The sequence below is a fragment of the Pogona vitticeps genome, chromosome 3 (genome assembly GCF_051106095.1).
Source record: "Pogona vitticeps strain Pit_001003342236 chromosome 3, PviZW2.1, whole genome shotgun sequence".
Lineage (NCBI taxonomy): Eukaryota > Metazoa > Chordata > Lepidosauria > Squamata > Agamidae > Pogona > Pogona vitticeps.
In genome coordinates, this window is record NC_135785.1 from 26,180,071 (window position 1) to 26,200,240 (window position 20,170).

Genomic DNA, 20,170 nt, shown 5'->3' on the forward strand with positions numbered 1-20,170 from the left:
TTTGCCAATATTGGTAGGATTAAATTTTTATATATGTGTGTGCTTGTGCCATTGTTTTATTGTTTTTTATTTATTTATTTATTTATTTATTTATTTATTTATTTATTTATTTATTTATTTATTTATTTATTTATTTATTTATTTATTTATTTATTTATTTATTTATTTATTTATTTATTTATATCCCACCTATCTGGTCAGTTATGACCACTCTAGGCGGCTTACAACATAAATAAAATACATATAAAATACACAGATAGATATAAAATTATTACGTAATGAAAAAAGAACAAATTCAACAAGTCAAGTTGGTTCTGGCCTACGGCAACCCTTATAGGTTTTTTTTTTTTTTAGGTATGTAAGGGTTTTACCATTGCTGCTCTTCTATGAATTTGAAGTAGGGATTTGAACCTGAGTTCAAACCTTGTAGGTGAAAACAAAATAAAAAGTAAAAAAGACAAACATGTGGTGGCACTTTAAAGACTAACTTTTATATGTTTTCATCTGAGCTTTTGTGGACAAGTCCACTTCATCAGACATGGCTACCTCTTCTACAAGAAGTCCAAGTCTGATACTTTTAGTGCTATGCCACTTAACTTTCAAGAAAACATATATGCTCCCAACATGCTTATGGTAAGAAAAATTAATATCAGAAAAATGTTTTTGAAATCTTTTGCTCACTGCTGTACATTTCAGTGTCAGCCTGTCAGTTTGGGTTATGTGCAGGATGAAGAATCTGCTTTCTAAAAATTGCTGACTCTGCTTGGGTACACTGAAATTTAGTAAGAATTAAAGTTGTGAGAACTTGGTTAATGCCTTCTTGAAGTACAGAGTGCACACTTTACGGACTCTCTTGTAATGGTCAGTGTTTGAGCCAATTTGGGATAATTCTACTGTCTGTGTTGGTTAAGTGTGCTATTTCTGTGGGAAAAATCAATTATTTTCTGTACAATCTTTCTCTTGAGCATTCTATAGCTGGATTGGAATACTGTGCATAGGCTTGTATAGTGACAAGTAGGGTGACCACAAGAAAATAGTACATGGATCCTGACACTTCTATATTTGTCCGGAAGGGAGAATTGCAGCTGAGGTCACTTCACATGTATTACACCTGCTGAAGTTCCCTCTTCTGCTTAACTATTAAAGGCATATGAAACCTATCCTCTTTTTCATGTGGCCACCCTAGTTTCAAGTTGCCTGCAAGACAAATTTTCTTTAGACTGCACAATGTAAGAAAAATAATATCCCTTGTTTACCTTAGAAAGATAACTAAGTTAAACACCCTACCCTCTGACATGATGAAATTCCCTCAGCCCCAATCTTCTGAGATACATCCCTCCATGTTGCTGTTTTTGCAGCAAAGACTAATGTGGGTACCCTCTGGAAAATTGCACACTGAAATGGTTGTGTGAACAGGTCCTGTCTTTATTATTTTACCCGTATACTCCTATCACATCCCAGATGGCAGCCTATAGTAGCAGCTGCAAGCCTTCTCTGCCTGACTTTCATAACTTTCCTAAAATGACTTTTATTATGTCCCTAACCTTTGCACATTCCAGGTCTGGTTTTGCTGATCAGTCTTTTTTGGGCTTTCATCTAAATGAACTTCCTTGTACAAACTGCTGCAGAGAATGTTGATGTTGTGTCCTTGCTCAAAAACAACAAGGACTGGAAAGGAACCAATCTGGAAAGGTCAACTTGTCTTCTTAGAAATACACTGTTCGTGGTAGAAATTATTTCCACTTGATCAGGTGTGTGTGGTATATAATTAGCAGAAGCACAACAGATAGGATTAATTTGGCACAGTGCATTTTGAATGAGACATTTCTCTGCTATACAGGGAATACAACCATGTCTCTTTCAACAATGCCCCAAATCCTGTTCCTCAAGCATCTGTTATCTCCAGTGTCAAATTTAATCTGCCTTATCTTTGTCTCTTGACAGGCCATAATAACACACTAGTTGGTATTGGTATTATGTTTAGCACGAGAAAACAATGAGCATCCAGGCATGGTTTATAAACTTCCGGAATGTGTTTAGAGTTGTCTCTGTGCCTCTCTTTCTCAGAAGAAAAAAAATTTATTTTAGCTTCAGTTGTATTCTTGTGAAAGAATTACTGGCTGACGCCAATAGCAGATGCACGTTAAGCATTGCAGAGGGTCACTGCAGCTCAGGACACTGCCCTTGCATGGCTGTGATCACGTAGCTAACAGCAATCCAGTTTGCTATGTCCAATGGAGCCTGTTCATAGTACCCAGGGCTTTTCAGTCCCCAAAATGATGAAGACCGTCGCAAAAAGATAGTCGTAAAGCAAATTCTTCGTAATGTGGGGCAATCGTAAAGTGAGGCATCTCTGTATCCAATAACATTCTTTGTATTTTGTTGTACACCACCCCAGGGTAGCAATTTGTTAGATGGGCAATATAAAAATTAAATAAACAAATAAGCAAATAAATAAGTGTGGCTGAAGAGGAGAGGTTCGTAGTTACTTGTAGTCTCTGCACACAAGACAGAACTCTGGAAAATATGTGTTCTTCCTCACAAGTGAAGCCTACATGTAATTAAAAATTTATTTATTTATTTATTTCATTTAAAACATTTTTATCCTGCCTTTCTCCTTAAAAAGGACCCAAGGTGGCTGAAAGACAATATTTAAAGCTAAGAACAGTGAGCATAAAGAGGCAGCTTACACCATTAACAAACAATATTAAAGCAAAAACAAAAAGTATGCAAATACTAAAAAGGAACAAACAAATGCTACTCTGAGAGATGGTAAACACAAATAGGACTAAAGACCCAGTCAGAGCAGCCATGCATAACAATCCACCTAAAAGTTGTTCGTGTAGCCGGCCATGTGGCCAGCCAGTTATGTGGGCCGTCACTGAAGGGAAGCTTGGCTGAAAACGAGGTCTCTTCAAACTCCTTGTTGAGCATGTGAAGAAAGCAAAGATGGATGGGAGTGCAACTAGCCATGGCCCTCTGAGTGCATCAGAGAAGAAGCAATCTTCTTTAATGGCTGAGTCAACTTGCTGGAACAAACAACGGAATGACAAACATTTGCTGCAAAGAAAACAAAGGCTGTGAAAAGAGACACTAGCATGTAAAAAAGACATGGTAGACTGTGTGAGCGAAAAAAGTGTGAGACCCCATAAGTAGGTGAAAACTTCATTTTAGTTCCTGTATGATAAGAATTCCCCAAATGAGCCAATTTCTTCACATTTGGTACAGGAAAAAAAAACTTGAGTTGTTGAGAATAAATAAATAAATAATTCTGAAGTTGGAAGGAAGTAAAACTGGAAGATTTTTTCCCTTCCTTTTCTCCAGTTTCTGACTTTTCCAACTGATGAATGCAGATAACTTAGAATTGGCACCCACAGGAGAAGCAGGTGCAGTGCATTCCAAATATTGCTCTATTTAAAGCATCAGAAAGCCCAGCCATGCAGCAGCAGGCTCAAATATTAAATCAGTTCTATTTAGACACACAAGAGAGGAATGGCAAAAACAGGTATGATGATAAAAAGCCAAATGTTTTAGAAATGTGATTTATCCGTGAGTGGAATTAATGTTTAGCCTGGGGGTGCTGCCAATGCTCTGGTTTAACTTTGTCTTTTGTGTCTTTTATGTTTACCGTGCAGTAATTCCATCTATTAGAAATACAATATGCTTTCCTTTGGATTATTAAATTTTTTTTCTTGACTCAGGTTTTTTAATTTTAGAAGTATCCTCTGCAGCGGTGAGAGCTGTTTTTCTTCCAAGAAAGCTTCCTTTAAACTGGAACAGAAATTAACTAATCAAATTAAAAGTTACCATCACTAATAGGAACCTAATGAATGTTTTCTCAAATTGCACTTTGATTTAAAAGTATGTAACTTGCTGTGTATGCATTTAAAGTGAAGAAAATGAATGTAACTTCCTGCTGACTTATGTCAGTTCTGATTTCCTGTCCATGACAGCATTTAAAACTGCAGGTAGATTTCCTTCCTGGTTCCAACCGCAAACAAGGCTGAAAGCTACCATGTTTCATCTATGTGCCTATTTTCTTTCTTTATTAAAATATCTACATCCTACCTTGTATCTGAAGATCTCAGTGCAAGGAACCAAATGAAAACAATCTAAAACCACCTGAAGCAAAAGAAGAGAAGGCAACAAAATTAAAATGCAATCAAATGCATTGCCATATGGTATACTATTATGTATACCTTACCTGCTCAAGTGGATATAAGCTTAAGAGTAATGTGAGGGATAAGCTTTCTTATGTATGGAAGCATGCTGGAGAATTATGGTGCTTTCACAATATTTTATTACAAACATAAAACTGGATCATAGTGAACCAGGTAGATGTATTACATGCAGGCAACTACTATCCCTTTATTAGATTTCCAAAATGCTTTACCTTGTACAATATTGTAAATCAGTTTCTTTGCTGCCTCCCAGTTCCCTCGGTCTCCCAGTTTAAAGAAGTCCAACTCTTCCTTGCCTCTCCCTTTGTGAAATTTCCTTCCTAAAACTAGAGAGAGCTTTAAAGCCGTAGGAACATGTTCCCAATTATGAAGGAACAGAAACGTTCTTTTCTGTAAACATCAGATGACTATGGGAGGAAATTTTAATTAATCCGGTGATAGACCCGTCCATAGTAACAAAGACAGCAAAGTTTATAATGACATTTATTTTTAGTCTTTTTTTTTTTTTCAACAACAGTGAATGGTTCCAGGCAGGACCTTGTAGGCACTACATCTGGTATTTCAACTATAAAGATAAGCAAGGTACAGTACTTGTAAAATGTTTTTATAAGTACCTTACTTATCTTTTTAATGACCAAACAGCAGGGATACATTATCAAAATGTGATCTTTTTATTTGATAAAAATAGTTTCCTTCAATATCCCCCCCCCAATTAATATGTCATGAGGCATTTAATTACACTTTCTCCTTCTTTGCATCTTGATCAGCACCCTGCCCGCTGGCTCCTCTTTTTACCCAGTGACTTACAGCACCGAGGAGTGTTTTTCATACTCTTAATGTATGCCTGTAAGACTTGAGCATCTTTTCCCTGCTGTTAAACTGACAGTTGAAAATGATGGTAAATTGTTAAAAAGTTACATCCAAGAAATCTGAATGCATATATTATATGACAGCGAAACCTGAAAGAAAGAAAAAGTTCATTCTGGGTTACTTAAATCAGATTAATATAGTTTTCCATCTGCTTCAGAATCCCAACCACCACCAACAAAATGCAACTTCGATAAATTTGTGTCAGTACAAGCTTCTGTGAAGAAGTGAACAATGTTTTTGTCATTTCAGATTAATGCTAATTCAGATTTATCTATTCTGAAAGATGAATTTTTTTTTGTATATACATCTCCCTCCAGTACAAATCCCTGCCAAACAGTAGACATAAACATACAGTGATATTTTACTTTTCCTATTGTTCTTCCTCCTCACACTGCTTGGGAGCCATCAAAGGGCTGGCCTTACCTTTAGGCAGAATGAGGCAGGTGACCATGGCAGTACAAGCTGAGGTAAACTGGAAGAAGAACTGAGACGTTAGAGAAAAAAGCTTTATGTTTACCCTACATCTCCCAAACTAATCTACTGGTGGTGGAGAGATGTCGTATTTATGTTAAAACCAGATTTAGCTGCCATATCTACTCTCCTAGTAGGAGAGAAGCAGGGGAGCAGATCTTGCCTGCTTCTGGCTGACAAATATCTCAGGCCATCCCTGAAGGCAAGCTTGGATGTTTGCCTGAGTTTGGAAAATGACTTCTTCAGTGTCATTTTCAGAAAACTCCATATATGAGGATTTCCTTTGTGACTCCTTAAAGCATAAAACTTTACAGTTCTTCCATGATATAATCGTGGTTGCAATGTGCAATGTTTTGAACCACGGCCACAGAATTCAATATGACTTCAATTATACTGTATTATTATTAGCTAAGTAGTTCGGGCTCACCACTTTGCTAATAAGAGTTGCCGGGAACGTCAGTTTCACAGCTTGATTTAGCCAGAGAGGAAGTAGTACAATGTTAACCAAGATGACATTAATTAATTTCCTTTTTAGTGATATTTTGCATTGGAAAAAGAGATTTGTACATGTAAAAAACAGTCCATTATTAATTTCAACAAGTCAGAGGATTGGCTCACTTTGCCATCCTGCTCAAGATCAAGCACAAAGACCAGCGTGTTCAGCTAGAAATGCATCTCCAGGTCTTTCTCAAAGCAGACCTAAGAGTCAGGGCAAAGTGAGATGAGCTTTAGGAAAGGGACAGGACCAGTGTTAGCCTGGAAACGCAGTGACAGAGTGGCAGATGCCAATCTGTAGGACATGGAAAATGGAGGCTAAGGCTGATATAACATTCCTGCTCTCCTCCCACAAGAACAGTTACTGTTTTGGAATACAGCTCCAAGAATCCTGCAGCAAGAGTAGCCAGTAACCGTGCTGCCTGGGGATTCTGAGAATTGTAACCCCCCAAAATACCTCATCCAAACTCTGTCACCAACACTTTATTAATTCAGTGTATCCAATGGATCAGCTGAAGAAGGCTAATGGCTGTGTCAGCTTGGGCTTTTGCTCTTTCCTGCTATGGGATATTGGAAGAGGTCACTCTACAATCCATTTTGGATGATCTCACACTAAACTCCATTCCTGGAGCGAGTGCCTGCTGTCTTCCTCCTTGACCTGATTCCACTTTGGATTTAATTCCCTCCCCAAAAATTCTTCGTCCAATTCCTACAAGAATTAAACTGCCTTGACCTTGTTCTTGACACCTGGCCAGCCTGAAGGAAACTGTTTCTTGGCACTGAAAATAGCGAGGAAGCATTTTCACTGTGTTCCCTCAACAATTTTTCCCCCTTGGCCAAAAACAGCCAGAAGGAATTATAGAACATTTTTGAGAGGAGGAAGATGGATAAATTGTGCTCTCTCTTTCTAAAAAGATCTTCATGCTGGTCTTATCAGAATGAAGCTGCAGAAGTTCTGCTGGGTTCTAATATGTGGAGCCAGCATGCTAGCCTGCCTTAATAGTCTGTCCAGGAATATTACATGTGAGCCTGTGTTTGTAGGTCTATATCACATGATTATGGATTCTCCAGAGAGAAGCTGGAAATTAAGCATATAATTTTTGTCTATATAGAATCACAGAGTTAGAAGGGGCCTATAAGACCATCAAGTCCAACCCCCTACTCAATGCAGGATTCCAAATCAAAGCAGATCTGACAGACAGTTGTCCAAATTTCTCTTGAATGCCTCCAGCATTGGAGTGCTCACTATCTCCTGAGGTAATTGGTTCCATTGTCATATTGTTCTTACAGTTAAGAAGTTATTCCTGATATTCAGCTTAAATCTGGCTTCCTGTCGTTTGAGCCCATATGTATCCTGCACTCCGGGATGATCAAGAATAGATCATGCCCCAGCTGTGTACAACTACCTTTTAAATACTTGGAAAGTGCTATCTTCCCTCAGTCTTCTTTTCTGAGGGGAGTTATTTCAGTTTTTCCTCCTAGAGCTTGGTTTCCAGTCCACTGATCATCTTTGTTGCTCTCCTCTGAACTTGTTCCAATTCATCAACATCCTTTTCAAAATGTGGTGTCCAGATATGGACACAGTAAGCTGGATGAGGCCTAATCAGTGCCGAATAGAGGGGAATTAGTACCTCAGGGGATTTTGAGATTCTACTTCTGTTAATTCATCCTAAAATAGCATTTGCCTTTTTTGCAGCCATATTGCATATTTATTAGGTTGTATACATCTAGATGCCATGTGCCTATGTTTAGCTGCTGCGGAGTTTTGAATTGTTGGTTAAATTCCTTCAGCTGCAAACCAGAGGTGCAGGAAAGAACACACAGAGAATTTCAAAACCTCATGGCCAGATTCCATTGTTTGAAATAATGTTTAAAATAACGACTGGAAACTGAATTCAGAAGTGTCATTTCAGATTTCACTTCTGCTGGTGTTGATTGGGATGTCTCTCAGTCCTCTTAGACAAAGAACTGCCAGTCCTTTTTTATATACCAAAAAGAACCTTGTGCTTCAGTATAGGGCAATGTAGGGGAAGGGGTATGATGAAGGACTTTAACCTCTTTGTCTATCAGGATTGGAAGAGACACGCTAATCAACATCAACAGAGGTGAAATCTGAAATGGCTTCCTGGAGGAGATCAATGCCCTCTATCCATTCGAGTCTGGGTTCAGGCCACCTCATGCCATGGAGACGGCATTGGTTGCCTTGCAAGATGACCTTTTGAGGGAGGCTGACAAGGGCAAAATGTCCTTGTTGGTCCTCCTCAAACTATCAATGGCCTTTGATACAATCAACCATGGTATCCTTCTGGGAAGGCTCTCTGGGTTGGGGATCAGAGGTTTGGCTTTGGCCTGGATCCGGTCCTTCCTGGAGGACCTTCCTAAGAAAGTGAAGCTTGGGGAGTTGCCGTCCGCTCCGTGGACTCTCAATTGTGGAGTCCTGCAGGGTTCAATAATCTCTCCAATGCTATTTAATATCTACGTGAGGCCGCTGGGTGAGGTCATCAGGAGTTTTGAAGCTTCATGTCACCAATATGCAGATGGCACCCAGCTCTATCTCGCCTTCCATCCCTCTGAAGTGGATGCTGTTCCGTCCCTTGAGTGCTGCTTAGACACCATTGCTGGGGTGGATGAGGGATAATAGACTGAGGCTGAACCCGGACAAGATGGAAATCCTGTGGGTGGAGGCCCCTAGTGTCTGTGGTCTGGGTGCTTTCTTTTCTTTTGGGGCGGGGGATCACTCTTTCCGCAAAGGATGAGGTACACAGTTTGGGCACACTCTTGGACCCAGTGCTAACAATGGAATCTCAGATAGTATCTGTGCTCCACACCACTTATTTCCATTTAAAGCGGATTGCCCAGTTGTGTCCCTACCTTGACACCGGCTCCATCACCATGCTGATCCATGCACTGGTAGTCTCAAGATTAGACTACTGCAATGCTCTTTACATTATGAAGATTTCAACGGGTCCAGAACCCGGCGGCCAGATTGTTGAGTGGGGTTAGGAGATACACACATATTTCCCCCACACTGTCTGCCTTGCACTGGTTACTTGTTCACTTCCATACCAGCATAAAGGTGATGGTGTTGACCTACAGGGACCTAAAAGGTTTAGGATCTTGGTATCTGACATAATGCCTCCTTCCAATCAGATCTGCCCATTCTGTAAGATCCTCACAGGCCAGGTGGTGGAGAGTCCTGACCCCATGAGAGGCTCGGAAAACAGTGACCAGTAACCAGGCCTTTTCAGCAGTAGCCTGGCAATTGTGGAATGGTCTCCACCCCACCCCCCGAAATTCACCTGGTGCTTTCCTTGGAAATTTTTAATTGATTACTAAAAACACAATTATTTAGACAGCCCTTCCTGGACTCTATCATACCCTGATACAATAGCAGTTAAAGAACTAGATATTTACTAATGTTCGACCCTCCACCATGCTTTCATTATTTTATTTTAATGTCTTATTGATGTTTTCATTTCTCTGTAGTGTATTGACTACTTTATATTATTGTCTGTTATTGTATTGTTTTGCCTTTATATTTTTGTTTTATTGTACTGTGTAAACCGCCCAGAGTGGCCTGGGTTGCCAGATGGGCGATACAGAAATATTATTATAATTATTATGATTATTATGATTATTATAAAAACTCCAGGTACAGTCAAAATTATAAAAACATTGACTGGTATTATATAACAGATACACGTTTTAACCAAAAACCTATGTGTTTGTTAAATATCGGCACAGGATGTATGCTGCTCCTAATATTGTCATCTTTTTGCAGCTCTCACGGTATTGTGATTTCTGAGATCTGCAACTGCTTATAGTGTGAATTTTTATTATTATTATTATTATTATTATTATTATTATTATTATTATTATTATTATTATTATTATTATTATTATTATTATTATTATTATTATTATTATTATTATTGTTATTGTTATTGTTATTGTTGTTGTTGTTGTTGTTGTTGCTGCTGATGCTGATGCTGATGCTGATGCTGATGCTGATGCTGATGCTGATAATAATAATAATAATAATAATAATAATAATAATAATAATAATAATAATAATAATAATAATAATAATAATAATAATAATAATAATAATAATAGTTTTGTTTTATATTGTTGAAGTTGTGATCAGACAGCTACAAAGGTGCACACCTGATCTCATAGGAAAATATCACTTTTCATGGGATAAATCTCCCTTAAAGTGATCTTTCCATTTGTCTGGGAACTGCTTTCAGCTCAGCCCCCAAAAGTAGAAGCCCTATAGCTGGAGCAAAAAAAGGTCCAGTCTTGGCATAAATCAGGGTTGGTCCGGACTGCATTTCTCCACATGTCATGTGACCACTTGGCAATAGACTGCACAGGACCATTCCACAAGCACCTTCTGGTTGAACTAGCAGACAGATGTTGGCCAGTGTGTTTCAGTTGTAAATGGGCTTAGCTGCTTTGCAGTTTCTACTGCGTTGGGTTTGTTTGTTTGTTTGTTTTTCATATATAAGATGAAAAATCTTAATGGTTACTAAGCCATATCCTTAGAATCTTTTGTTCTCAGATTCCAGTAAAGATAATGCAATTATTTTGTCTGGAACATGCAAAACAAAAATATTTGCTTTGAGGGTTGGGGGTGGGGTGGGTCGGCTTTAATTATTACTATATTACTCTATAAAACTCTGGCTGGCTCGACAGGTCAGTGGTTTAGGTATCTGGCTGGGAGTCTGATTCCCCACAGTGCCTCCTGCAAGTAGGCCTAGCACCTGCACCCTTGGACAAGCAACCCAGTCCCAGGATGCCCCCCAGAAGAAGGGAAGGGGAAACCAGTTCTGATTACTCTCTAGTGGGAAAACCCTGAAAAGAGTCACCCTAAGTCAGAATTGACTTGATGGCCTATGATGCTGCTGATGAAGAAGAAACTTTAGGAGCACGAGAGACTTTCTTTGTTGCATCTCTGTGAAACTATTCTTAAAGAGGCCCACCAAACTTTTTATTTTACTGTTATCGTTCAGACTGAAGGCAGAATCATTTTTTCTTCAGCAATCCAGATGAAAGTTTCAAATGCATCTCTCCCCATTTAAGGGGAGTAAACACCACAACCTTGCACTACAAACTGGTTGTTTTATAGCATTGGTTTCATTTTGCCAGTTTTGTAATGAAGAAAAGTTTGCTCAAAGTTTGTTCTGATTTCTAGGTCAGAGAGTGGGCAAAATATCATCTGTGGAGTAAACTAGAAACCCATTTCACTTGAAGAGAGTGTGGCTTCTTGGGATAGCTATCCTGGCAAGCAACCCTCCATATCTACCATATTTGTCTGTGTGCCAGTCACTTGCCTGTATGCTTTCAATAAGTCCCTTGAAACAATATCACTCCCAACCAGCTGCTCATGGCAGCATGACATATGGTGGGCACTGCAGTATGTCAGACCCTTCAGTTTCCATTATCTTACTTCAGCTAAATTTGATCTCACTTACAGAGCACATTTCTTCTTTCAGAATTCTTCTCCGTTCTACTAAATAATTACATATATCATGATTGCATTGTTTGTTATGTATGATTGCCAAGTGACAGGCAGATTGTGTGCTTAAGGCCTGAATTTGTGTTTGTGTGTTTGTGCATATGTGTGTGTGTGTGTGTGTGTGTGTGCCTGGCATGCAGTGGTATCTTTAAGCCAGTGGTTCCCAAAGTATGTGCTACTGCACCCTGGGGTGCCGCCAAACCCAGCAAGGGGTGCCACGGAATTCTCTCATCCTTTGCCAATGCCTCCCTCTGCTTCTCCTTGGCCAGTGGGCTTCCCTGCGTGCTAGCCAGAATTGTGCCCAAAGCCCACTGGTGAGCTGTGCCCAAGTACAGACCTTGGGGTGAGCTGTGTCCTTGTCCCCGGACACATGGTGGCTCAACGATCTCTGACACTCTTTCCCTAGATGTCGAGCTGGATAAACGCATTGGCAAAGCAGCTACCATGTTCTCAAGACTCACAAAGAGAGAATGGCTTAATAAGAAGCTGACGACACATACCAAGATCCAGGTCTATAAAGCCTGTGTCCTGAGCACACTCCTGTACTGCAGTGAGTCCTGGACCCTTCATGCACGGCAGGAGAGGAAGCTGAACATGTTCCATATGTGTTGCCTCCGATGCATTTTTGGTATCACCTGGCAGAACAAAGTTCCAAATAGAGTAGTCCTAGACTGAGCTGGAATTTTTAGCATGCATACATTACTGAAACAGTGATGCCTACGTTGGCTCGGGCATGTTGTAAGAATGGCTGATGGTCGGATTCCAAAGGATCTCCTGTATGTATGGAGAATTAGTGCAGGGAAATCGCCCAAGAGGGAGACCACAGCTGCGATACAAGGATATCTGCACGCGGGATCTGCAGGCCTTGGAAATGGATCTCAACAGATGGGAAACCCTGACATCTGAGCGCTCAGCCTGGAGGCATGCGGTACATCACAGCCTCTCCCAATTTGAAGAGACCCTCGCCTAGCAGGCTGAGGCAAAGAGGCAGTCACGAAAGCAGCAAAATCAGGGAGCTAGACGGGGTACAGATTGTATTTGTCCTCAGTGTGGAAGAGATTGTCACTCTCGAATTGGCCTTCTCAGCCACACTAGACACTGTTCCAAGTCCTCCATACAGAGCACGATACCATAGTCTCTCGAGACTGAAGGATGCCTTTGATGCACAGAGGGAGAAAAGGCTGTGGCAGCTGCGGTGCCATTTTGCTCCAGGGAGGCTCCGGAATGGAGTCCAGGGAGCCATGGCCCAAAAAAGTTTGGGAACCTCTGCTTTAAGGAAGATACGACATCCCACCAGATGTCACTGGATTTCATCCTTAGAAACTTCCGCTCCTGGAAGCTACAGGAAACATGGCGCATGAGATTCCAGGAGTTGCAGACAGCAGCTTCTGTGGATCCAGGAGTGGGAAAAGTCTCAGATGGCACTTTCAAACATGAGTTGAAATTTCTTGATGCAGCGAAGTGAGAGGACAGAGTATTCTCAGTAGGCTCAAGCAAAGGAGAGCAAAGAGCACAGCTATCTTTGCAGGTTCCCATCTTTACTATGTGGAAGTTTATTTATGTAAAAAGATATTTATGTTCATCAATAAAATATATAGGCTGAGCTCCAGCCTTGGTGGAGGCACTGTGTTCAAACACTCTTGACACAATGAAATCAGACCTTATAGGTCATTGGCTCCCAACCTTGGGTAAATCAGGTGTTCTTGGACTACAACTCGCAAAAACCCTGACCAGCACAGCTAGTGATGAGGTATTCTGGGAGTATTAGTCCAAGAACCACTTGGGGACACAAGGGTGGGAACCATTGTTAGGGGATCTATACTCTCTATGATAAAAGTATCTCCCTCCCGTTAAAAAAAGTCCTCAAAGACACATGCTGCAGCTATTAAACTCACAAACTAAACCAATGTTTGCCTGCCTGTGTCCAATCACAAAACAAAGCACAAAAACAAGCTACATTGAAAGAATCATATGCTGTGACAAACAGATGCCTTTAATCACTTAAGGAAGCAGTTATGGAAAAATAAAGACATACCATCTAATCAGACAGCCAAAGAGACTGCCCTGCCGTATACCACATTCCCAGAGGGAGATAACCAGGCAGGCCCTCTAAATGCTCTTAGCTCAAAAGCCCCTTCAGACCAGTTTCTCTTTCTTTCTGTTGCCCATTTGCCTCTTTTTATAGAGAGAGTTGTCTCATGCCATCCTCGGGTAGAAGTGGAGAGTGGGGCACATTCTCTTTCAGGTATTTTCTAGCTGTTCAGAAGACATGTTGTTGTTACATGCTGTCCAGTCTCCTCCCACTTATGAATGAGTGGTTCCCAAAATGTCCTATCCTCAACAGCCTTGCTCAGCTCTTGTAAACATAAGGCTGTGGTTTCCTGAGGGAGTCAGTTCATTGTATAGTTGGTCTTCCTCTTCTCCTGCTGCTTTCCATCTTTCTCAGCATTATTGGGTCCTTCCCCCCAAATCCTGCCTTCTCATGATGTACCCAAAATAGGATATCATTTTTTTTTCCACTCATCATTTTTGTTTCCAGAGAAAGTTTAGGCTTGATTTGATCTAGGACCCTCTAGGACCCACTTGTCCGTCTTTCTGGCAATCTGCAAAATTCTCCTCCAGCATCATATTTCAAATGAATACGTTTTCTTCGTGTCAGCTTTCTTCACTGTGGTAACTAGCAACTTCCAAGTTCTGGCCAGGTTGGCAACGTGAAGGAGACGAAGCTATTTTAGTTAATAGTGAGTGATGAGGTTAGAGGTGATTGCTTTGGGAATGTAGAGTGATGGCAGGGAGGAGGGCTATTTTTTAAACTGAAGTTAGACTGATTGTAGCCCTTCAGATGTCTTCACTGGCTATGCTGGCTAGGACTGACAATATTTGAATAGCCACAAGTTGTCCACCCTGTTCCTTAGAGTGTGATTAGATAGTGTTTGTCTCACTGTTTGTGCCATTTTTCTTTCTGTTCCTCTTGATATTTTCCCACTGACTACACAACATGAGCACTATTTATGGGCATATCTGATTGTTTGGCATAAGTGTACAGTACATTTTGTTCAGCTGACTCTGTGTGTGTGTGTGTGTGTGTGTGTGTGTGTGTGTGTGTGTGTGTGTGTGTGTGTGTGTGTGTGTGTGTGTGTGTGTGTTTGTGTGTGTGTGTGTGTGTGTGTGTGTGTGTGTGTGTGTGTGTGTGTGTGTGTAGTATTTCCACATTATTTTGTCCTGCTTTTGGCTTGTTTGATTGCCTACAGCAATCCTTTAGAGCAGGGGTCTCAAACTCAATTTACCTGGGGGCCACTGGAGGCAGAGTCTGTGTGAGGCTGGGCCGCATCAGATTTTCCGCCAAGTGGAGCAAGAGCCCAAGGAAGCCACCAAGGAGGAGGAGGAGGGGTGTGTGAGCCCTCAACGCCAGCCACGACCCCCTCCGGCTCCTTCTTCACTCCCACCACCAGCAGCAACAGCAGCAGCACGAAGAAGCAGAGAAAGGAGGGAGCACTGGCGACCGCCGAGACGGGGGGGGAGGAGGGCACGACATAACATTTTTAAAAACCCTCACAGAATCCCCTTGCCAAAGGAGAAAAGCCCCCATCGGTATGCGCGAAATTAAACAGAATGGGGCGCCCCTCCACAGGTGCATGCATGCACAAACACACACACACGGAGGTCTGGCAACCTTCCTCTGAGGGCCCCCCTCAAAAAAAGGTGCACTCAGCAGCAGCACCAACCCCCACCATGACAGAGGAGCAAACTTTGCTAGGCAAGCCCAGGCAGCCTCCAGAGCCAAGGCAGCTGAAGCAGGAGGAAGAGGAGGAGGAGGTACTGCTGGGTGCTGAGGTGGCACTGGCCAGGATGGTGCTGGGGGTGTTGTGAGAGAAATAAAGCCAGAGAGCCGCTTCCCTGGAAGAGGTGGCAGCAGCAGCAGCTGCTGTTGGTGGCGTTGTTGGAGGTGCTCTTCGAGGACAGGCTGGGAGCGAGCTCCGCTCTCAGGCATTGCTCGGCGGCTCAGGCACTCGAGGAAAAGGCCCAGCAGCACACCTTGCTCGGCAGCAATCCCCCAAGACAGCGCCTCTTGCACCCTCCATCCGGAACTGCAGCCTGGCAGACAGGCAGGCTGGCTGTCAGGCTGCAGTTCCGGATGGAGGGTGCAAGAGGCGCTGTCTTTGGAGAGAGCTGGTGAGCGAGGCCAGGCTTTTTTTTTACTCTTGACAACAGAGGATGTGTGGCTGCTTCAAGGGGGCAGGCAAGGTGGGGGCCGCAAACCATCATCCGGTGGGCCACAAATGGCCCCCGGGCCACATGTTTGAGACCCCTGCTTTAGAGCCATTGTTGAGTGTGTCCAGGTGATATCACTCATGATGTACAGAGAGGCATGGTATGTGGAAAGGTGAACCCTACTATGTTGCCTACCGTCTGCATGCACTGGTAAGCATTACAACTGTAATGCAATTTGCAAACTGCATTTTAAAATATATTTTGTTCTTCTAGTTGAACACTATTTTCCTATATTATACTCCCACTCTACCCTCAAATAATGCACCAATTCAAATGTTTGCCATTGTTGTTTCAAATTCAGTGTGATTTCACTTGCTAAACATTAAAAAAAGAGAAGGGATTTGAATCCTGGCAAAACGAGTGGGTAAAAGAGTAGTGATAATGGCAGAGAAGAGTTAGGAAGAAGGTGGATATGTGCGTCCTTGAAAGACACCTTCCTTGAATAATTAAACATTTCTGTGTGGACGATGGCAGCCATTTTAAATGCCAAGGTGCACTATGGAGACAATTAAATTAAACTGGGACAAACCTCTGTGTGGTCACACCCTTAGATTGTTTGCCTCTCTTTAACCAAACTTTTCAAAGATTTGCATACTATGCCTATGGTTAAACTTGATGCTATTTATATTTATTTATTTATTTATTTTATTTATATCCCGCCTATCTGGTCTTGCGACCACTCTCCTCCCATCATGTAAATACAATATTTTCTCTCCTCAGAGGCAATACCATACACCAATTATATTGTCCCCATCCTTCTACTGATTGGCTGGATTGTGGGTTGTGTACTCATGGTTTACTTTGTCTTCTCTTAAAGGAGGGTAAGTGATTCCTATCTTGTCTGTAGCACGTAGAGTGAATTATGCACCACAGATGTTGTTAGTACAATTTATTAACTCTTATTTCTGTTATTCAGGAAAGAAGCCTTTGCAAAGGAGCTTGTAAACTTGATGAAGATGTCCATCTCTCATTTTAAAAATATGCAGTGGAAACAATACTTCCATATTAATAAAATAAAGTCTTGAGACACACATTTGTAAAAGACGGGAATGGTGAACAAATATCCAAAGCTGTTTTGTAAATTCAAATCACTGGATACCACATGTAGTGTCGCGGACTGAGTGTTGGACTAGGACTTAGGTAACCTTGCTTTTGAAGCCATGGAAAATCAGTGGGGAAAATTGAACTGGTAAAATCATTTCTTAAATATCTCTCTTATCTTGAAAGCCCTATTAGGGTAACTGTAAGTGAATTCCAACTTGCTGGCACATAACTAACTAAAAGTACCACCCACTCTTGTTTTCAGATTGTGTCCAAGAACTACTTTTTAAATTGAATTATTCCTAATGTTGAGTTTTATAATAATAATAATAATAATAATAATAATAATAATAATAATAATAATAATAATAATAATAATAATAATAATAATAATAATAATAATAATAATAAACTGCATGCCATCAAGTCAATTCTGACTTAATGGTGACCCTTTCTAGGGTTTTCTAGGTAGAGACTACACATTTACCATGCCCTTCTTCTGGGGGCGCTGTGGGACTGTGCAACTTGTCCATTAATATACAGGCTGGCTTTTCTCCCTGGAGGGAATCAAACTCCCAACCTCCATCTCTGCAGCCAGATACCTAACCAGTGAGCTACTTAGCCAAGCTTAGGATAGGCACTAGGAAATCCAAGAACACAGCTACGATCATGTAATAGCTGAGGAGGTGGGAAAATCACATTAATAACAAGTACATCTATTATTAGTAAGAATATGCAGACCGGTATTGTCAAATTTAACAGGCAACAATGGCTTCTCAGGGATTCAGGTTGGATTTGTTCCTTGGAAATCCCTGGTATCATCTCGTTGTTTCCTATCAATGTAGTAACTGTCCCTGTTTAGCTTCCAAAATCAGGTGACACCAATGTGTTCAGGGTGTTATCTAACGTCTGACAAAGTTATCAGGATATCTTTACCATCTCTTTCTGAACTGGATCATGCGACTAAAGTTCCACCCCAATTTCTTCTGGTTGGGGAAACACAGTGCCTCCCAAACGTTGATGTGTCTGCAGAATGTTTACCTGCTGTTGTGCAGTGAATGCAGAGGGAATCTATTCCAAACGATAGTGTTATTAGCCCTTTTATTCTTTTCTGTTCCTCCCCCCCCCCAGTAGTGAAACCTGAAATCTATTATGTATTAGGCACACCGATCAAACAGATCAAACCACGAATTGGTACATAATCACTTGGGAGCAAGTTGCATTGAATTCAGTTTATCTTACTTCTGAATACAGACGGACAAGATGTTCATTTTAGTTCAGATCAGAATTCATCCTGTTAGCATGTTTTGGTTATAAATGCAATATGCAAAAGGAAATCTGTACATTTATGAACCTACAATCTTATTTACAGACACCCCCACAAATGTATTTGATGTGTATATTCAATGTATAGCAATTGAGTACATTTAGAATACACACAAATATACTGTAACCAATAGAAGAAAATACATAGCTTTTAAAAAAATGCATGAAAATTGTGTACATTTAAAGGAATGGGACCCCAGAAGTATGCATGTATTTTCATGTGAAGGGAAGAAAAAATTCAGAATCTGTGCATACAAGTTGGAATGAAATTGAAGATGGAAATTAAAGAACTGCAGCAAAGTCACATTCTGCTCATTCACACATCCTGTTTCTGAGCAGAAACATCTAGGAATGCATTTTTAGTCTGAATGACACCTCCTGCAGTCTACCTTAAGAGTGCTACAAACTATAGATTTTTTAAAAAGCTTCCCCCCCCTCCACTCCCAGTTTTTTCTTTCCAATATCTTTTTTTTGTTTTGTTTTGCTTAAGAGTTTTGGAGAATTCAAGAAGCTTTCACTACTTTGTTACACTTCTACTGGTATAGACATATTGCGATAATTTCATTTCTCCATATTTCCAATAGACATGTGTGGCTGCCTACAGTTTTGGTGTGACTTGGAGATGCACCGAGGGTGGTGTCTACCCTACAGAGAGTTATTTTTCAGAAGTGGTGAGACCATTTTATTGGTGGTAGCTAGAATGCAATGTGGGACCATCAAGTGTTCTATTATAACTGAAGAGTGGCCTCATTGGCTCCCTCTCTCTCAGAAGCTATGTACAGTGGTGCCTCACTAGACAGTTACTCCACATGACAGTTTTTTTGCCAGACATTGACTTTTTGCGATTGCTATAGTGATTCGCAAAACAGTGATTCCTATGGGGGAATTTTGCTGGACAATGTTTGGTCCCTGCTTCGCAAACCAATTTTCACTAGACGACGATTTTGACAGCTCCTTCTGCGCTCGCAAAACAGGTGTTTTGGGGACCTAAGCTTCTCAAGACAGCGATTTAAACAGCTGATCGGCGGTTCGCAAAGTGGCTTTTCTATGGCCGATCTTCGCTAGACAACGATGATTCTTCCCCATTGGAACACATTAAACAGGTTTCAATGCATTCCAATGGGGAAATGCTTTTCGCTAGACAATGATTTCGCTAAACAGCGATTTCAGTGGAATGGATTATCATCATCTAGCGAGGCACCACTGTACTATAAGGCCCTTCTAGAAGCTGCATCTGGATCAATGTTTCCCAGCCTAGAGGTCATTTATTTTATTTATTTATTACCCTCAAGGGGGTCCCAACATGTTTTCTGGGGCATTGCAGGTCACCTTATATTTAGCCCTTGTTAAATAATTTCTCCCTTGATCTTTCAGAGCGAGGTATTAAAGTTAGTGTGGATGTGTATGCATGAGAAAAAGGCCCTTTGGGGGAGAAAGGAGTCTCTACTTTCTGAGAAGGGATGCCTTTTTATGCAAATGGGGTGCTGTCACAGGTTTGGCTATTATTAAAGGGGATAGCATGTTTCTTTTATTATCTACATATTCTGTAGCATCGGTTTCCACAGCAATGTGTTATGAGTTCAGTCTCATAGAATATATACAATGTACGTATGAAGCAGAAAATAAGTTTTGAGTCCAACTTCAGCCATTTTTATATTGTGCTCAACAGAAAAAAGGAAACAAATGAAGCTTCATAACAGCCTATTTTGTGTATTTTCTTGCTAAAGATTACATTGGTAACCATCTGCCACATGGTGGGGCTATGTGATTCTCAAACGTCTGTTTCGAGCTGCACTCTTCATGCGCAGCCAGTGAATGGCGCTGCCTCTGTGCTTATACAGCTGCTGTCTTCACAGCAACAATTACTGAATGCAATGAGGCATTTCATTTCTTTATGTTTATGGAAGCTGGGGGGGATATAATTAAAATTAGGAAAGCTGAAACTTATATGTGAGTGCTGGGACGAAATATTTTGTGGATTTGAAATTCTTCC

At 41.0% G+C, this 20,170-nt stretch overlaps 1 protein-coding gene and 1 long non-coding RNA gene across 2 annotated transcripts; one reads left to right on the forward strand and one right to left on the reverse strand.

The window, feature by feature from the left end:
• Window positions 1–368: 368 nt before the first annotated feature.
• Window positions 369–9,597, reverse strand: LOC140705525 (uncharacterized). Its single transcript, XR_012084920.2, has 3 exons — window positions 4,394–9,597; window positions 4,069–4,122; window positions 369–3,060 (listed from the first exon to the last, which is right to left on the reverse strand). It is a non-coding gene; the product is annotated as an uncharacterized LOC140705525 (long non-coding RNA).
• Window positions 2,963–16,852, forward strand: STRIT1 (small transmembrane regulator of ion transport 1). Its single transcript, XM_072993240.2, has 3 exons — window positions 2,963–3,505; window positions 16,531–16,631; window positions 16,727–16,852. Exons 1-2 carry the CDS (start codon window positions 3,493–3,495, stop codon window positions 16,623–16,625), a joined length of 108 nt encoding a protein of 35 aa, XP_072849341.1. The 5' UTR covers window positions 2,963–3,492; the 3' UTR covers window positions 16,626–16,631; window positions 16,727–16,852.
• The last annotated feature ends 3,318 nt before the right edge of the window (window positions 16,853–20,170 follow it).